Here is a 16328-nt window from a genome sequence, read left to right as displayed (position 1 = left end):
TCTAAGTAAATACTCACTTTCATACTTAACAGACATAAAATTCCTGGCATTGACTTTTTTTTTTTTTTTTTTGAGAGGAAGTCTTGTTCTGATGCCCAGGTTGGAGTACAGTGGCCTGATCTTGTCTCACTGCAATCTCTGCCTCCCGGGTTCAAGCGATTCTCTTGCCTCAGCCTCCCAAGTAGCTGGGACTACAGGTGCGTGCCACCATGCCCAGCTAACTGTTGTATTTTTAATATAGACAATTTCATCACGTTGGCGAAGCTAGTCTAACTCCTGAGCTCAGGTGATCCACCCGCCTCAGCCTCTCAAAGAGCTGGGACAGGCGTGAGACACAGCGCCGGGACAGTAGTAACTTCTAACGGATAATGTATGTGTGGGGTGGAGAGGGGAGTACCAGTATTTTTATTTCAAACACATATACAAAACACCAGCTTGCAATTCACCCTGAAGAACCTTCAGCGCACAGCAGTTTAATAAGTCCATGCCATATGCCTTCTTCACTGGGCACTTCGATTAGTGAGGAAAGAATCCAAAGAAGTTTAAATACAGTGGGCCGGGCGTGGTGGCTCATACCTGTAATGCCAGCACTTTGGGAGGCCAAGGCAGGCAGATCACGAGGTCAGGAGATTGAGACCATCCTGCCCAACATGGTGAAACCCCGTTTCTACTAAAAATACAAAAAAATTAGTTGAGAGTGGTGACGTGCACCTGTAGTCCCAGCTACTCGGGAGGCTGAGGCAAGAGAATCGCTTGAACCCAGAAGGTGGAGGTTGCAGTGAGCCGAGATCGCACCCCTGCACTCCAGCCTGGCGACAGAGCGAGACTCCCTCTCAAAAAAAAATATATGTATATATTATATATTTTATATATACATACATATGTACATAGTGAAGAAAACAACTCTTACAGTAACAGTATCATGTTTGAAGTCTGAGAGGTATGCCCTGTGAAGCACACAGGATAGCGGAGACATGTAGGTGGGCAATCCTGGGAGAAGGTACCCTTTTAACTAGGGTATGTAGTTAGGAGTTTGAGAAGTTAAGAAAGAGGAAGGGTTTTCAAGACAGAAAAGATAAGTAGGTTTACAAAACTAAGACGAAACTAGAAAGTGAAATCAAAACTTCATTCTATAATTTACCAGTCGAGGAAGCACAAACAATATTTTGCTTTAAAGTGGTTAAATGGCTCCTCAAAAGTATAAGATAACCCAAAAACTTTAGGGAGTGGATTTAATTCTCAATATAATTCAAATTTCCCTGAAATTTTGTCAACTACTGTCTACCTTGCAAGAACTGAGTTCAACCAACGCAACTGAACAGATGACCGACTCTACCACACTCATTTGCAAGATAAAGGAAAATAGCAAAAAAAAAAAAAAAAAGTACGACACACATTGCAGATTTAGATCACTGTTAAATGACCAGAACAGTATTTCCAAATGTTAAAATTATTCTAATTCTCAAAAAGTACCTTTAATTTCAAAACCACTATTAGGAGTGGTTACGGCTATTCAGAGGGAAGTATTAATAAATCTAAAGCCTCCATCCGAGCTGTAAGACTCCATCGCTTCCCAGTATGTTTAACTCCTTTTCTAAGCCTCATCTCGTCCTGGCATCAGTGGCACCGTGAGCCAAAAACAAAATAGAAAACTTAAGTATTACCTCGCTGTCAGTGCTCCTTCTAAAAACGACTGTAGCTGAAAACTTCCTAAGAATGAACTCGAGTGCAGAGTGCACAGCGTAGAGTGAAATACCCTAGACAGCACGCAGCACTTAAAGCTACAAAAACCTGGCTGTCCACTTCGCCTGGCTTGTTTTGTTTTGTTTCAATCGGCCTGCGGTGGCAGCATAGGTTGAAAGGCGGAGACTGGAATCGCCTGCCAAGCCTCCTCTTTGGGTCACACAGAGCAGTGCCTCCCGGTTCACGCCAAGTCCATCCCCCACCCTCTTTCGCCATTCATCGCGTTCCCCTCCCTTCCCCCCATCATGTGACCGCAGCCCGGACTCCGGGCTTGTTTTTCCCCTCGGCTCAGACCCAGCGCGCAGGCGCCTGGGAGCCCATTCATTCGAACTGCGTAACAATGAGCCCCGGGGCCCAGCGGCTCCGCGAGCTCCTCAGCTCGGCCAGAGCCCCCCTCAGTCCAGAAGGAGGCGGCGCCTCACTGGGGTCCCCCACCTCCGGCCAGCCCCCCACCCCGGCCAAGCTCCGACCCTCCGCCCACAAGAGGGGAGTTAGAGTCAAACTTTCCTGGGTAGCCCCAGCGCCGCGTCGGCCCCTTCCCCCGCCCTGGCCCGCCCCATCTCCACACCCGGCCCGGCCATCCACCGCGCGACCTGGCCCCGAGCGTCGCCCTCCCCCTGCCTCCTCCCGGCCCCTGCCCGAGACCCCCTAGCGCCGCCGCCCCGAAGCCCAGGTGAGCTCGCGGGAGACGCTGGTCCGGTGGGCTCGCCGCGGGCACCAGTCGAACGGTTAGCTGCCCCCACCCCAAGGGCAACCCTCCGAGGAGAAGGAACGAGGACCCGAGCCCTCCCGGCTGCCCAATCCCCCGCGCTCCTGCCCCTCCCTACCCCACCCCCACCTCTTCCCAAACTGAAAGACAACAAACCTGCCGCGAAGTGCCGGCAGCCCAGGCGCGGGCCGCTCCGGCCACGACAACACCACCAGCAGCTCTCGTACCCCCTCTCCGACCGACGTCGGCCTCCCCCGCGCGTGTTACTGCTCTCGCGGCAGCTCTTACTCCTCAACCGAAACTTTCCTACTTACCAAACCCGTCGCCATTACCAAGTCTTTCAAGCTTCGTCTTCCCCCTCCCCTCAACCCCCTGGGGGTTGAGCCCCCGCCCAGCTCTTTCGCCCTCTTATTGGACTGCAGAACTGCCATTCGGTTCTTCCCTTTTCCCATTGGGTGGTACCGTGGCCCGTCTCGGGGGCGGGCATGTATTGACTTTTGTGTTGTGTTTACTGGAGAAGACGGCGTGTCAATCACCAGAGTAAGTGCTTCGGATTGGACTATTGCCGAGAGGCCGGGGACCCGAGCCAAACCTTGTCCCCGAAATGGATTGTGGGTTCGTAGTCTCAAGCCTTGGTCCTTGGCTGTGGGAAACTGCTGGCCGGGGAAGAGCTGGACTACATATCCCAGAGGCGCTCGCACAGCGCAGTCTTGATAGTAAACAAGAGTCATAGGGACACGTGTATCAGCTCGTTTGTTTTGGTGTCTGGGACAAAAGGGAGGGGGCGGAGGAAGGGAGTGTTTTAAAGCTGGGGCCTCTTCTCTTCCTTTGGGCCTCTGCTAACACTTAGAGCGGCCTAAGCCTCTTGCAGCACCCAATCCGGGCCATAAACAGCCAGAGTTGCTCGCTGCTCAAGAGTTTGGCAGGAGGCCAGGGTATTGTTTTAGTGCGAGGGGAAGGAGATGACTGCACCAGCGGAAGTACTGCAGGCTAGCGAGGGACTTGGTCACCCACAAATCACGGCCCCAGGCACAAAGGGGCCGAAAGTGATGTTGGGGGCTGCACTGGCAGTGGGAAGAACTAGAAGTTCTTTCTCTTGTGCCTTGCCTCACCACTCCCAGGACAGCAACTTCAGATTGCCTTGTCAGCTCTGTTCAGTTCACCTAAGTTTGTTGAGACGCCAGCTAAGTGCCAGGAAGAGTGAGGCTGGGGAATGGACTGTGAGCAAGCGAGAAGCTCGGGGTCTAGAGAATTTACAAAGCGGAGGCGGGGGCGGGGGCGGGGGCGGGCGATTACGAAATTGAGGCAAGTTAAAGCGGCATTTTCCATACTGGTTAGTATGCTGGTTGGTTAACGTAATACAAAGGGGCGTAATGTATGACGTAAACTGATTTAATTTGTGAATCATTATCAGTAAGTTTCTCTGGTGAGTTTTATTAACCCTCTTTTCCTTCTAGACGTTTTCTCATTGATGAAAGAAACTGTCTTTCCACTTCATTTCCACTAGGAGTTCCTGAAGTTACGAATTCTCTGACTCATCAGAGACGCTTCCCTGCTTTATAGTTAACTTCTCTTTAAACATGGCTGTCCATTCACAGTCGGCAGCATCTAGTCAATAATTGGTGTCTTTACCATTCACATTACAAAGGCATGATTAAGCTTTTCCCCCCTTTGAACCTTTAGTGTTTAATCATTTAAATTGTGCTTTAGATTTTATATCTTTAGATCACTAAATATGTGCTTAGAATTCAGATGAGGAAAACCTAAATTAGTAAGAAATCTGTAAAAGCAAACCTTTGGACAGAGCTAGAAATCACACAGCTAGTTATTTCTTTAAAACCTCCTGCATTTCTTGGATTTTTAAATATACCTCAAAGCCGTGTAACAAATCAAGAAATCCAGAATAAGCCCCCATATGTTGAAATCGGATTTAAAATTCTTGAGGATTCCCCATTTGAATCCTTGAAGTGAAAATAAATTTGATCCCGTGTGATCAAATACTTACTTTCTAGGTTCACAAATAGTAATAAAGCATTCTATTTTTTATTAAAATAATTCAGAGGAGAGCCAACAGAATGCTTAATTTTTTCCCTGAGGAAAAAGGACAAGATTTGAATTTATCATCTTTCAGAAATTATTAGTGACTCAAAGAAATGAATGTCTCTGCTACTTTGTGTATGCTTTTCTTCCTTTTTTTTTTTTTTTTTAACAATGGAGGGTCATCGTGTACTAGAATAGAAAGTATAAACTCTACTCCAACATGTAATTTCTTGACAAGAAAAATCTGCGAAGTTCACCTAATTATTTAAAATTGTTTTGGGATATTTATGTCTAACACCTTCTAGGAAACTAAAAAACTTTTCTCTTTTAAAAAAAAAAAAAAAAAAAAAAAGCCGGGCGCGCTGGCTCACGCCTGGAATCCCAGCACTTTGGGAGGCCGAGGCGGGTGGATCACGAGGTCAGGAGATCGAGACCACGGTGAAACCCCATCTCTACTAAAAATACAAAAAATTAGCTGGGCGCGGTGGCGGGCGCCTGCAGTCCCAGCTACTCAGGAGGCTGAGGCAGGAGAATGGCGTGAACCCGGGAGGCGGAGCTTGCAGTGAGCCGAGTCTGCGCCACTGCACTCCAGCCTGGGCGACAGAGAGAGACTCCGTCTCAAAAAAAAAAAAGAGCTGGCAAGAGATTGAGATACTGCTTTACCCCTCTCCAGTACACAAACTGTGAGATCTGCTTTCAGCTAAACCTTGTTTTTAAAAGTTAAACTATTTTAAAGTTTTTACCAAATGCCTTAGTGGTGATATTTTTTTTATCGGGGGACACCGGAAATGGGAAAAAAAATTCAACTTTAGATCCAGATATTGTATGATACATTACAAATAATAATTTATCCTTTAATAGCTCTGTAAAGCCTTTTCCATTCATTCAGAAACGTTTAGTTCCATTTTTTGACCACTGTGCCAATTATTGAGAATAAAAAGATAGAAAACATTTTTTGCACACTTTTTCTCATTTTTGTCCAAGTCTTTAATATGAGTTAAATTTATATAGTTTAGTCACAACTGATTAAATACTGTTATTAGAATTCGCTACACCTTTAAGTGGACAATTAGTCCAATCTTCTGACTTCCCTGGGGGGCTAAATGACCACATTAGTACCTTATGTGTATTTAACAGAGACATCATCATTAATTGAGTGACCAATAAAACTAGCCAACTTATAAGCCAGGACAAAGATCAAAGTACGAAACTAGTAAGATCTCCTTGGAAATTTTTACATGTGCAAATTATACTCTCAGACTAAAACAGATATAACTACAGTTTTTAACTATCCTTCAGATGTTTCCATGATAAAATTGACGTTAAAAAATCAGTTACTTTAAATAACACCTCTTCTTGATTGGTACAGTCACCATATCTATACACACATATACACACATAAAATGTATGCAAAAAATGTCAAGAAATTGTCAAATCAAAATGTCTTTCCAGCGGTTTGTAAAGTTACCTCTGTTATCTTAAATATCAAGTTCTAATTTGTTAGAGATAGTAAAAAACGAACAGAAGAAAAAAAACGGATAAATCCTATTTAGGAGTGAAATAATGTGTTTCCCTGATTCCACCATATTTGACACACCAATGACTGCTTTGCTGAACTAAAGAGAAGTTCAAGTACATGCATTGCCTGATATTGAAAATAATCACTTTGAATTGTCAAAAGGTAAACAAATGAAATCACATGAACAAGTACTAAATGGAGAAATTGAACACATGTATGGTCTAAGTACTTCTCAAAGTTTTCAGAAAGCATCTTGCATATTTAAACTCTAACAAATATCCTTCCATATACCTTACTATCCTTTCAAATGAGTTAATTTTCTAATTAGTTCAAAGTACTCAGGTAATTCAGGCAAGTTGTAATGAAATCCACAGGAGCTAATGATGGCCATTTTAGAACTGAGTCATCTGTCTCCTGTTCCTGTAGTTCTTGATGCAACTCAAGTTTAGATTTTGCTCCGATGACCAGAAAGCAAGACCTTTCTTCAGTGGCTGATAAGCTAATGTCTTAACACTATGACAACATTAGGAAGAAAAATCAACGTAAAAGGGAAGAATCAAAATGACTGTGTCTCCGGCTTGGGTAATTGCAGTATGTTGGGGAAGGGTGGTTATGCTGATGTTATTGACTGAGGGAATGCTGGAGAGGATAGCAGATTTGGGGACTGGGAGGAAGGGAAAGGATAGGTTCAACCTCAGGTGATGAGCATGCTGTGCAGGCAAGAAATTTGAGTCCAGAGGTCCTTGGGCAGCTGAATATATTCATCTGGCATTTAGGAAGTCAAGTCTAGAGAAATAAACCTGGGTATCCTCAGGACATAGAGAGGACTACTCATTTTTTGATCCAAATTTTTCTCAAAAAGTTTTTGTCAAGTCTAATTTGGCATAAATGAAAATGTATTTACAGAAGGCAACAATTCTATTTCATCTCACTCTCGATGTATAAAATCAAGCTCAAATGACTATTCTCATGTCCTGCAAGTTTTCTAGAGATCATTACTGTTACCTGAACTATTTAACACAAACTCTCACATAGTATTTTCTACTCCTATCTATTTGGTATCCTAGGACCTTCTCTATGTTTAGTTGCTAGCAAAAAGTACCTCATTTTAAGTACAATTAAGTCGGATAAAGAGCAATTAAAATTGTAGGAATAGGGCAGGGCACGGTGGCTCACGCCTGTAATCCCAGCACTTTGGGAGGCTGAGGAGGGCGGATCACAAGGTCAAGAGATCGAAACCATCCTGGCCAAAATGGTGAAACCCCATCTCTACTAAAAATACAAAAATTAGCTGGGTGTGGTGGCGCACACCTGTAGTCTCAGCTACTCGGGAGGCTGAGGCAGGAGAAACGCTTGAACCCAGGAGGCAGAGGTTTCAGTGAGCCGAGATCACGCCATTGCACTCCAGCCTGGGTGACAGAGCCAGACTCCATCTCAAAAAAAAAATAAATGTAGGAATAGTACCCACGTCACTTTTATCACACTGTGCTAAACTGAATATTATTGCTTACATTTGTCCCCCCTCCACATTTACATTCTCTCCTTATCAGTCACCATCTCATGTGCTTTTTTTTGTCTGGTCCATAATAAGCTATCAAAAAAATACCTACCTGTGGAACAAATAAATGAAAAGTTACGGGAGACAAGCAGCATGAATTTTCTCATATACAGCATAGTGTAGCACTATATATAGGATGCTGGTCTGAATATTTGACTTTGTTAAATAACTTGCACTTTAACTGTCACTTCCTCTATGTAGTCATTGTTATTATTTGAGAACATGTCTCATCTTCCAGCTATGTTTATATGATAAGCACTATTATTCATTTTTGTTTCCCTCACAGTGTCAGTCACTCAAAGGCAAATTATTGGGTTGCTGCAAAAGTAATTGTGATTTTCACCATTAAAAAAAGTGGCAAAAACCACAATTACTTTAAGTTATACAGAATATAAGTAATAAAAATGTTGAGGATATTAAGTTCAGCTTTAAAGTGCAATTATGAGAAAATAGATTTACCAAAGATGTCTTTATAGTGTGCACTTTTCTTAAAATATTGCTTGGCTTTTAAAAAATGTCATTTGTATATACTTCAAGAATATAGTCATTATGTAAAGGAAGTACACTTGTATTAAATGTCAGCCCTTGGCCTAAGAGAGGTGGTGAAGTTACAGGATGCAGAGTTTATTCTCTTGTTCCTCAGCAAGATCTAGGAAGGTTTCCAATTAGGACCAAGATGGAAAACCAGTCATCAATAGCAACTTTATCTAAGATTTTAACTGGTCATATTTCCTGTTGATAAACTCATTCGAGGGTCTACTTTGTAACCTTTTTTTTCAAGTTAAATAGAAAATATTTAGGGTTTCATGTCTGGGTTGTTACAGTCAAGAGCCACAAAAAACTTTCCCTTGTGCCTGAAAAAAAGGTCATTTTCTGTTTTCCAGTGACAGTAAAAAATGAATTTATATGCTATAATGAATCAGTTATAATTGGTGCTGACAAAACATGATTTAATGTATATACATTTTGTAGTAGAAGTTTTTATATTTGGAAAAATGATGAGACTCAGGCTATGGTTACATCAAAAATCTGGGAAAACCACCTCTTTGGTAGATAGCATTCATTTTTGTGGTGGACATTACCTCCCTATCATATATCACCACATTTTCCTATATATGTGATACATACTTCAGGATTTTCTAGGCAATTTTAGATTTATAAATTTGGAACATAAAAAGGTAGAGAAAGACCCAGATCTGTTGGTCAAATCAAAAGTTTTCCTCTCAAAATAATCTTATTCTCTGCATTGGAAACTATATACCAATTTATATGCCAGGCTCATTAACAGTATTTGGGAAAATATATGAGGCCATGAATTGGATGAGGAATCAATAGATCTCAATTTTCCACAAGTTCTGCCATTGACTCACAAAGTAAATGAATTGTGAAGTCACTGATTATCCTTAGGTATACAAATTGAACTGATTTAAGGTCTCATAGTTATTGACACGAGTCTTCTGCAAATAACTGGTATACTTTACTACTTATATTTCCATAATTCATTACACTTTTAAAGGGTTTTTATACCTGTGAAGATGAACAACTCTATAGTCTATTCAACCAGTTTTGCTGCCTTTAGAAGTATTCTAGAACAGGTAAGGTTGTCTGAACTCATTCCAGTTCTTCCTTTTTTGTCAAAATTCTTTCTGATACTGGGCGTCAGGCTATACCAAACACTAAATTTTAAAAGCCAGCATTCCTTAAAAACTATTTCTCTTAGGTAGTAATTTTTTTTTTTTTTTTTTTTAGAATCCCGTCTTCAGCAATTTAACAAAGCACTGCCTTAATCCACATGTATGACTCACCTCTCTAGGCCTACACAGTATTAATTTTCCTTAAGAGTGCCAAAGGTCATCTCATCCTTTATAACATTTTTTGAGAAAGGAAAAATTCTATCAGTATCTTTAAAGATGCTTTGGAAAGGGAAAGAACACAGCATGTTTTTAAATCTTACTTTCAATAAAATCCGAAGTCCCTTGCTTCATGCCATTTCACTTGGGAGAATTCTTAAGCTTGTTTGTTTTATAGATGGAGTCTCGCTCTGTCCCCAGGCTGGAGTGCAGTGGCACAATCTCGGCTCACTCCAACTTCCGCCTCCCAGGTTCAAGCGATTCTCCTGCGTCAGCCTCCTGAGTAGCTGGGATTACAGGCGCGTGCCACCACGCCCAGCTAATTTTTGTATTTTTAGTACAGACGGGGTTTCACTATATTGGCCAGGATGGTCTCGATCTCTTGACCTTGTGGTCCTCCTGCCTCAGCCTCCCAAAGTCCTGGGATTACAGGCATGAACCATGGTGCCCGGCCTTTTAAAGCATTTTAAATGGCATTTAGCCAGAGTTTATAATACTAATCCTAATGGTAACACATATACATTCACCTAAGTTGTGTCACAGGTAATGTGTATGTTAAAATATCTGCACTAAACCCTAATACATATGGATATGCAGAAAACAACACACACACATACACACACACATACACTTTTATTTAAAACAAGGGAAAGCACCGTCACTCCTGGGGAAAAAGTCCTCACCACTTTCCTTAGCCACGCATGATACACGAGAGGCTCTGTCCTTGAATGAATGGTCAACAGATAATTCTCACATAGTAAAGAGTGTTGATTAATAGTTAAATAATGACATCCACAAGTCAAACTTGAGCTGTTTTAATCAGATAATTTTACACATAAATTCCTAGTTAGCCAGATTTATTTGGTTATTTTAAATGGCCAAATAAATCTGCAACAAACCACGATTATTTCTCCCACACATGACGATAGCTAATAATTTTAAAAACCTATTGCGATACAGAACCATACTTTCTTACTATGTTATGCCCTGGGGGTTAGCTTCCACATGCCACATTGCTATCATGCTTTTCAATGAATTATGCATTATGCACGTCAGAAAACTTTAAAGAAAAAGTATGAAAAACAATAATTCATGTATTTTATTATAAAAGTGTGCTTTATTATAAGGAAAATTTAAATATAACCAACAATACTGAAAATAATGTAAGTGGCATTTATAGCCTTGGTCAAAGTTCTTCATTAAACAGGCGTTTGCTGTTCCATGAATAGTTAACAATTAGTTTATGCAACAAAATAGATAACTTGAAAAAGTGAGTAAGAATACAGAATGATGAACCAGGAATCTGGAGTTCTTTTGTGTTTTTTCTTGTTTAACAGACATGGCTTTTAAAATAAAATCTGAAATATAAAACAAGTCATCTTCATGTAGAGAGCTCTCTTTTCCTACAAGAAGGTTTTGCAAAAATGTTAAACTGTTCTAAAAATGTGGCTGAAGTTATACTTTACATACTTTAACTTCTTATATATACATTATCCAATTAACATTCTAACCACATTTTCATATACAAGTGGGACCATAAACATTCTCTAATAAGACTACACTAGCACAGAGTCATTCTACCCATGTATGTATATTCATTTGAAACCTGTTTCCCAAAATGAAATCACTCATTTAAAAGCAAACAACTGGTTAGAATTAATGTCTCTAGACACTGGGTCATGGGGCCTAGAAATCATGTAAGAGTATATTGCTTTGGTTGAATATAATTAAATTCATCTTATGTGGCAGCATACTGAGCATATCAATGAACAATGAAAATCTAGTACATCTGAGTTCATTCTGCACTAATTTCAACTATGAGTCTACATTAAAGCAATGGCAAGGCCTAATGGTATATATGGTAAGGGCAGAAATGCATTTTGTCTTTATATAGGGTTATGCTCATAAAAATTGGTTTCTATTCCTCTAGAGGATGTTTTTAAGAATTAAAAAAAAACAAACCCATATTGGCTGCTATCAATGAGATTGTGGGTTGGCAACCATCCTAAAGAAGAACAGAAACCCAAGGGAACAGATGTCTACATAGGACTGTATTACGCAGGCCTAGTGAAGAACAAAGAAATAAACTGTGGGCATGCTGATAAGGATCCCAAATTATTTTTGGGATAGGAAAGATTTTTTAGGTGTAAGATCTTGAAGAATACAAAAAATGTCGGATCTTAAGTTTAAATCATTTTTTAGAAAAACAAAACTTTGTGACATTAAATGTCAAGATCAAATTTTTAAAGATATAGAATACAGAGAATTGCAAAATAAAAAAAAGCAGATATATGCTTGATGAGGGGAAAATGTGTTAATGATCTCTCATCTAAAAGACTGTTTTCCTTATTATCGTAACAACTACATTGCCTATCCATAAAACCACTGGAATTTGTAGGTTACTGACATTATGCCAACGAAGTCAAAATGTACTTTATTGCAAAAATACAAAAAGTTTTAAAATTGCATATGATATTTTATACCATTTCACCAATAGGCCAAGGCCAGCACATAACTTATCAAGCTAGAAAACTTTAAAACAAAAATGATTAAAATTTTACTGTGTATAATGAGTTATAAAAAAAAAGTGATGCCATGCTGTGTAGCATGTTTCATTGCCAAGTGCCCTCTTACATGGGGATAGTCACTAATATGATATCAGTCTGAATTAGTAAAACACATATAGCCTATGATAACATCCTTTAATTATCTTCTTAAACACAGATACTTTCTATATATTACAATCATTTTTAATAAACCTTTCGGTCATAATTTTGTGGAGTACAAAGTCATTTTATCAGTATGTTGATTTTTTTCTGAACTACTCTTTAGAAAGTGATGTTAAAGCCTATTGACTATTAAATCACTACTGTTTATTGATACGTTGTAAATGTAAAAAAAGGAAAAAACCTGAAATCACAGAAAATGCTTGGCATCTACACAAACACATTCTCAGTGGACTAACCACTACTGTGTAATTTTGTCACTACAGGTCTTGCTCCATACTTTTGCTTCATGCAGTAGGTTCAACAATATCCATGTTTGTTCCAAACAGGGCAACTAATTGTTCTTCATAGGTAGCGATGTTCCTTTTCATAATTTCCATGCAAGGTCCCAGAAGCCTTTCAAATGCTTGCACATCCATTGCTAAGAAAAGAGAAGATTTTTTTTATTAACATTCTTTGCAAATCTGCAGAATTTCTAAGTCATTTACCTTATCAATTCTATATATATCAATAATGCAATGGTATTTTAGGTAAATACTATAAAATACAAGAAAAAGCATAAGGATAAAAATGTTCCACTTGAAAAAGGAAGCAGCCAGGGCCACACTCTTGGGCCACGCTCTGCAGTCCCTCGGCAATATGATGGGCAATGCTAAGTTGGTGGAAGGTTCCTGGTCCAAGCTGAGAAAAGAATGAGGGACTATCATGGAAAGACCTTAGAATTTTAAAAAATAATTGTGCCGTCTCCACCTTAGCAATGTGAACTCCTCAAAGGTGGCATAAGAGTGTTTTCTATCCTGTGTTCCCTTCTCAGGGTTTAAAATGCCATGTTGTGAAGGCCAAGTGTTAACCTTTTGTAAGTTTTGCTGCCATACTATTGTCTATGCAATCCAAACATGGCAGCTGACATAATGCTTTTGTTTACTTCTGTAAGTACATGCTAGAAATCACTTTGCTTGCCTGTCTCCTGGATTTTAAAACTGGATTTATAATATATAGATAGAAAATATGATCATACTCTATACATAAAAGTACAAATTAAAATATATCTTCTTTGCCTTTTAAATTACCAAAGACAAAAAAGGCAATGTTTACAAGAACAGGGTGAATGGGCATTATGGCACTGCTAGTAGCATGTAAATTAGTACAAATAAAAGTAATCTGGCAATATGTGTCAAAAGTTAATTTTTTAAAAACCCACTCCTGAATACCATTTCTAAGGAAAACTCCTATAATACAGAAAAGTCTTCTATGCACAAAAAATTGCTCCCCACCAAAAAGTTGGAGGCAAAACCTTCAAAGTATTTACCACTAAGGAATGATTAATTTATCATGTATATATTCACCTAAAAGAATTTTAAAATTTGGTGTAATAAAATAAGAACATTCCTAAGCTATAATGAACTTTAAAAGTTGTTTGGAAATCTGTTTAACAACTGGAAGCCCACACAAATAAAAAGGACAAGAAGGAATTATAATAGCAGAAATCACTGAGTGGCGGTGGTATGTTTTTTCCTACATTTTCTGTATTTCTCAGGTTTTCTTTGATGTGAATATAATAATCTGTTATTGAAAAAAAATTAACAGACTTTCACTCACCTCACCTTTACTCTAATAGACTTTCACTCACTCACCTTTACTCTTTCTAATAGCCCTACTTAGGGAAATTACCTGTCAGTTTCTAATCGTCTTCTCTTCCGTCCAAATTTAACACTTGATTAATATACTTATTTAAAACCTTTTAAAGAATGACTTCTCTAAGAAGTTAATTCTAAGGATCCTTGCAAATCTTAAAAACATTAAAACTAAGTTTATTCTATTGAATTACAGATGAAAAGCACAGAGAGGGTAATAACTGTGGTATCAATTTTCTTAAAATACCCTCCACATTGCCACCTTCTGAACTGTATTTTCTTATCAAAGTAAGTGATTTCTCAGATATACAATCTCAGATATATACAGATGTCTGCACCTGACAACGACATTTCTGCCAAGCTACTCTGGTAAAATAGTAATAATGACTAAACAGCAAAGAACATTTGACTGTGCTTTGACAAACCTGAACCTTTGTGTCCCGGTACTGTAAGAGTAAGGATTCTCACAACATCTCAGCATTCCCCACAGATCTTAATAATGGACTTTATAAAAATAGTACCTTAGCCTTCTCTTTTGAGGAACATAGCAGATGTTGCTTATTTGAGAGATTCCATATAAAATGTGGTACTTGGAACTCTTATTTTAATGTCTAATATGGGATGTTATTTCATATATACACAAAAGAGCAAAATGCATCTGGATGTAAAAATTTCAAAGAAAAAATGGCTTCCACAAATTGATTTTATAAGGCAATGGGTCCTAATCTTATTACCTTTTGTGGGGACCACAAAACCTGTGAATCCAATAAAATGATTCACTCAACATGAATACATAAAATGCAGACATAAGTTCAACCAGCAGAAGCACGCCCACTGTTGCAATCCCTACCTAGACATTTGACAGTCCCAATTGCGTGCGCAGAAGCTGCTCGAGGTTTGTTAGTTACCAGGGCAAGCTCTCCAAAGTACTGTCCCCGCGAGCATCGAGCGATTTCTACTGCACCATTCTCTTCCACTTCTGATTTACCCTGACAAGGCAATTAAAAAGATGAGCTTTTCCTCAGCTTATGAAAAATAAAATCAACCTCAGTCTAAACATCAAAAAGTAGATCTGTTGTGTTCCTTGCTAACAGTATGTGGGTTCTGAGGACTTAGAATGCTTACCTTTCTTTTCATAGTAATTTTCACTTCTCCAGATTCTACAATGAAAAAAGAATCAGCCGAATCTCCCTATCAGAATAAATAACAAAAATAGACGGTGAAAATGAAAATTAATTGACAACAATCTTGTTACCTTTCATATCCCTAAAATTGATCCAACCCCAAAGTACAGATACTCACCTGAAAAGTGAAATCCTATGGGAACAAGCTATCTCGGTTTCTAAATCAAAAGGTTTTTTTTTTGAGACGCAGTCTCACTCTGTTGCCCAGACTGGAGTGCAGTGGCGCGATATCGGCTCACTGCAAGCTCCACCTCCCAGGTTCATGCCCTTCTCCTGCCTCAGCTTCCTGAGTGGCTGGGACTACAGGCATCTGCCACCACGCCCGGCTAATTTATTTGTATTTTTAGTAGAGACGGGGTTTCAACGTGTTAGCCAGGACGGTCTCTATCTCCTGACCTTGTGATCTGCCCGCCTTGGCCTCCCAAAGTGCTGGGATTACAGGTGTGAGCCACCGCGCCCGGCCCTAATTCAAGAGGTTTTGATGGACAATTATGTAGTAATGATTTCATTTGTAAAATTATTTGAAATAATACTTTCTTTTCCCCCCCGCAAGATGGAGTCTCACTCTGTCACCCAGGCTTGAGTGCAATGGTGCAATCTCGGCTCACTGCAGCCTCCACCTCCTGGATTCAGGCGACTCTCCCACCTCACCCTCCCAAGTAGCTGAGATTACAGGCATGTGCTACCACACCCAGCTAATTTTTTTTTCCTTTTTTAAAAATTTTACTTTAAATCAGGGATACATGTGGAGAACATGCAGGTTTGTTACACAGGTATACATGTGCCATGGTGGTTTGCTATACCTATCGACCTGTCATTTGGTTTGAAGCCCCGCATGCATTAGGTATCTGTCCTAATACTCTCCCTACCTTCACTCCCCACACCGTGACAGGCCCCGGTGTGTGATGTTCCCCTCCCTGTGTCCATGTGTTCTCATTGTTCAACTCCCACTTATGAGTGAGAACATTCGGTGTTTAGTTTTCTACTCCTGTGTTAGTCTGCTGAGAATGATGGCTTCCAGCTTCATCTATGTCCTGCAAAGGACATGATCTCATTCTTTTTTATTGCTGCACAGTACTCCATGGTATATATGTACCACATTTTCTTTATCCAGTCTATCACTGATGGGCATTTGGGTTGGTTCAATGTCTTTGTTATTGTAAATACTGCTGCAATAAACATATGTGTGCATGTGTCTTTATAGCAGAATGATTTATATTCCTTTGGGTATATACCCAGTAATGGGATTTCTGGGTCAAATGGTATTTCTGCCATCAAAAAGCGGGCAAAGGATATGAACAGACACTTCTGAAAAGAAGATATTTATGCAGCCGAAAAAAAGATCATTACTGATCATTAGAGAAA

The 16328-nt window shown here is 39.7% G+C and overlaps 2 protein-coding genes across 8 annotated transcripts in view; both read right to left on the bottom strand.

Annotated features, from left to right (window-relative positions):
- Positions 1-2802, bottom strand: part of HBP1 (HMG-box transcription factor 1) — a 34017-nt gene extending 31215 nt beyond the window's left edge. For 2 of the 7 annotated variants that reach the window (XM_058425812.1, XM_032761364.2), the window contains exon 1: positions 1665-2159. Coding sequence is in view for 1 of the 7 variants with exons in the window: in XM_032761362.2 (XP_032617253.1) it covers positions 2767-2781 (15 nt within the window). In the remaining 6 variants the exon portion in view is untranslated. The other 5 variants (XM_032761362.2, XM_032761366.2, XM_058425821.1 and 2 more) reach the window with 5 other exon arrangements.
- Positions 2803-10218: 7416 nt separating this feature from the next.
- Positions 10219-16328, bottom strand: part of PRKAR2B (protein kinase cAMP-dependent type II regulatory subunit beta) — a 119231-nt gene continuing 113121 nt past the window's right edge. Inside the window, exons 9-11 of the mRNA XM_032761355.2 lie at positions 14905-14970; positions 14630-14768; positions 10219-12566 (exon numbers count right to left, since the gene is read on the bottom strand). Coding sequence (XP_032617246.1) covers positions 12433-12566; positions 14630-14768; positions 14905-14970 — 339 coding nt within the window. The 3' untranslated portion in view covers positions 10219-12432. The remainder of the gene's footprint in view (positions 12567-14629; positions 14769-14904; positions 14971-16328) is intronic.

Source organism: Hylobates moloch, unplaced genomic scaffold, assembly GCF_009828535.3.
Source record: "Hylobates moloch isolate HMO894 unplaced genomic scaffold, HMol_V3 SCAFFOLD_1, whole genome shotgun sequence".
In the NCBI taxonomy this organism is placed as follows: Eukaryota; Metazoa; Chordata; class Mammalia; order Primates; family Hylobatidae; genus Hylobates; species Hylobates moloch.
This window is presented reverse-complemented; position numbering and strand designations above follow the sequence as displayed.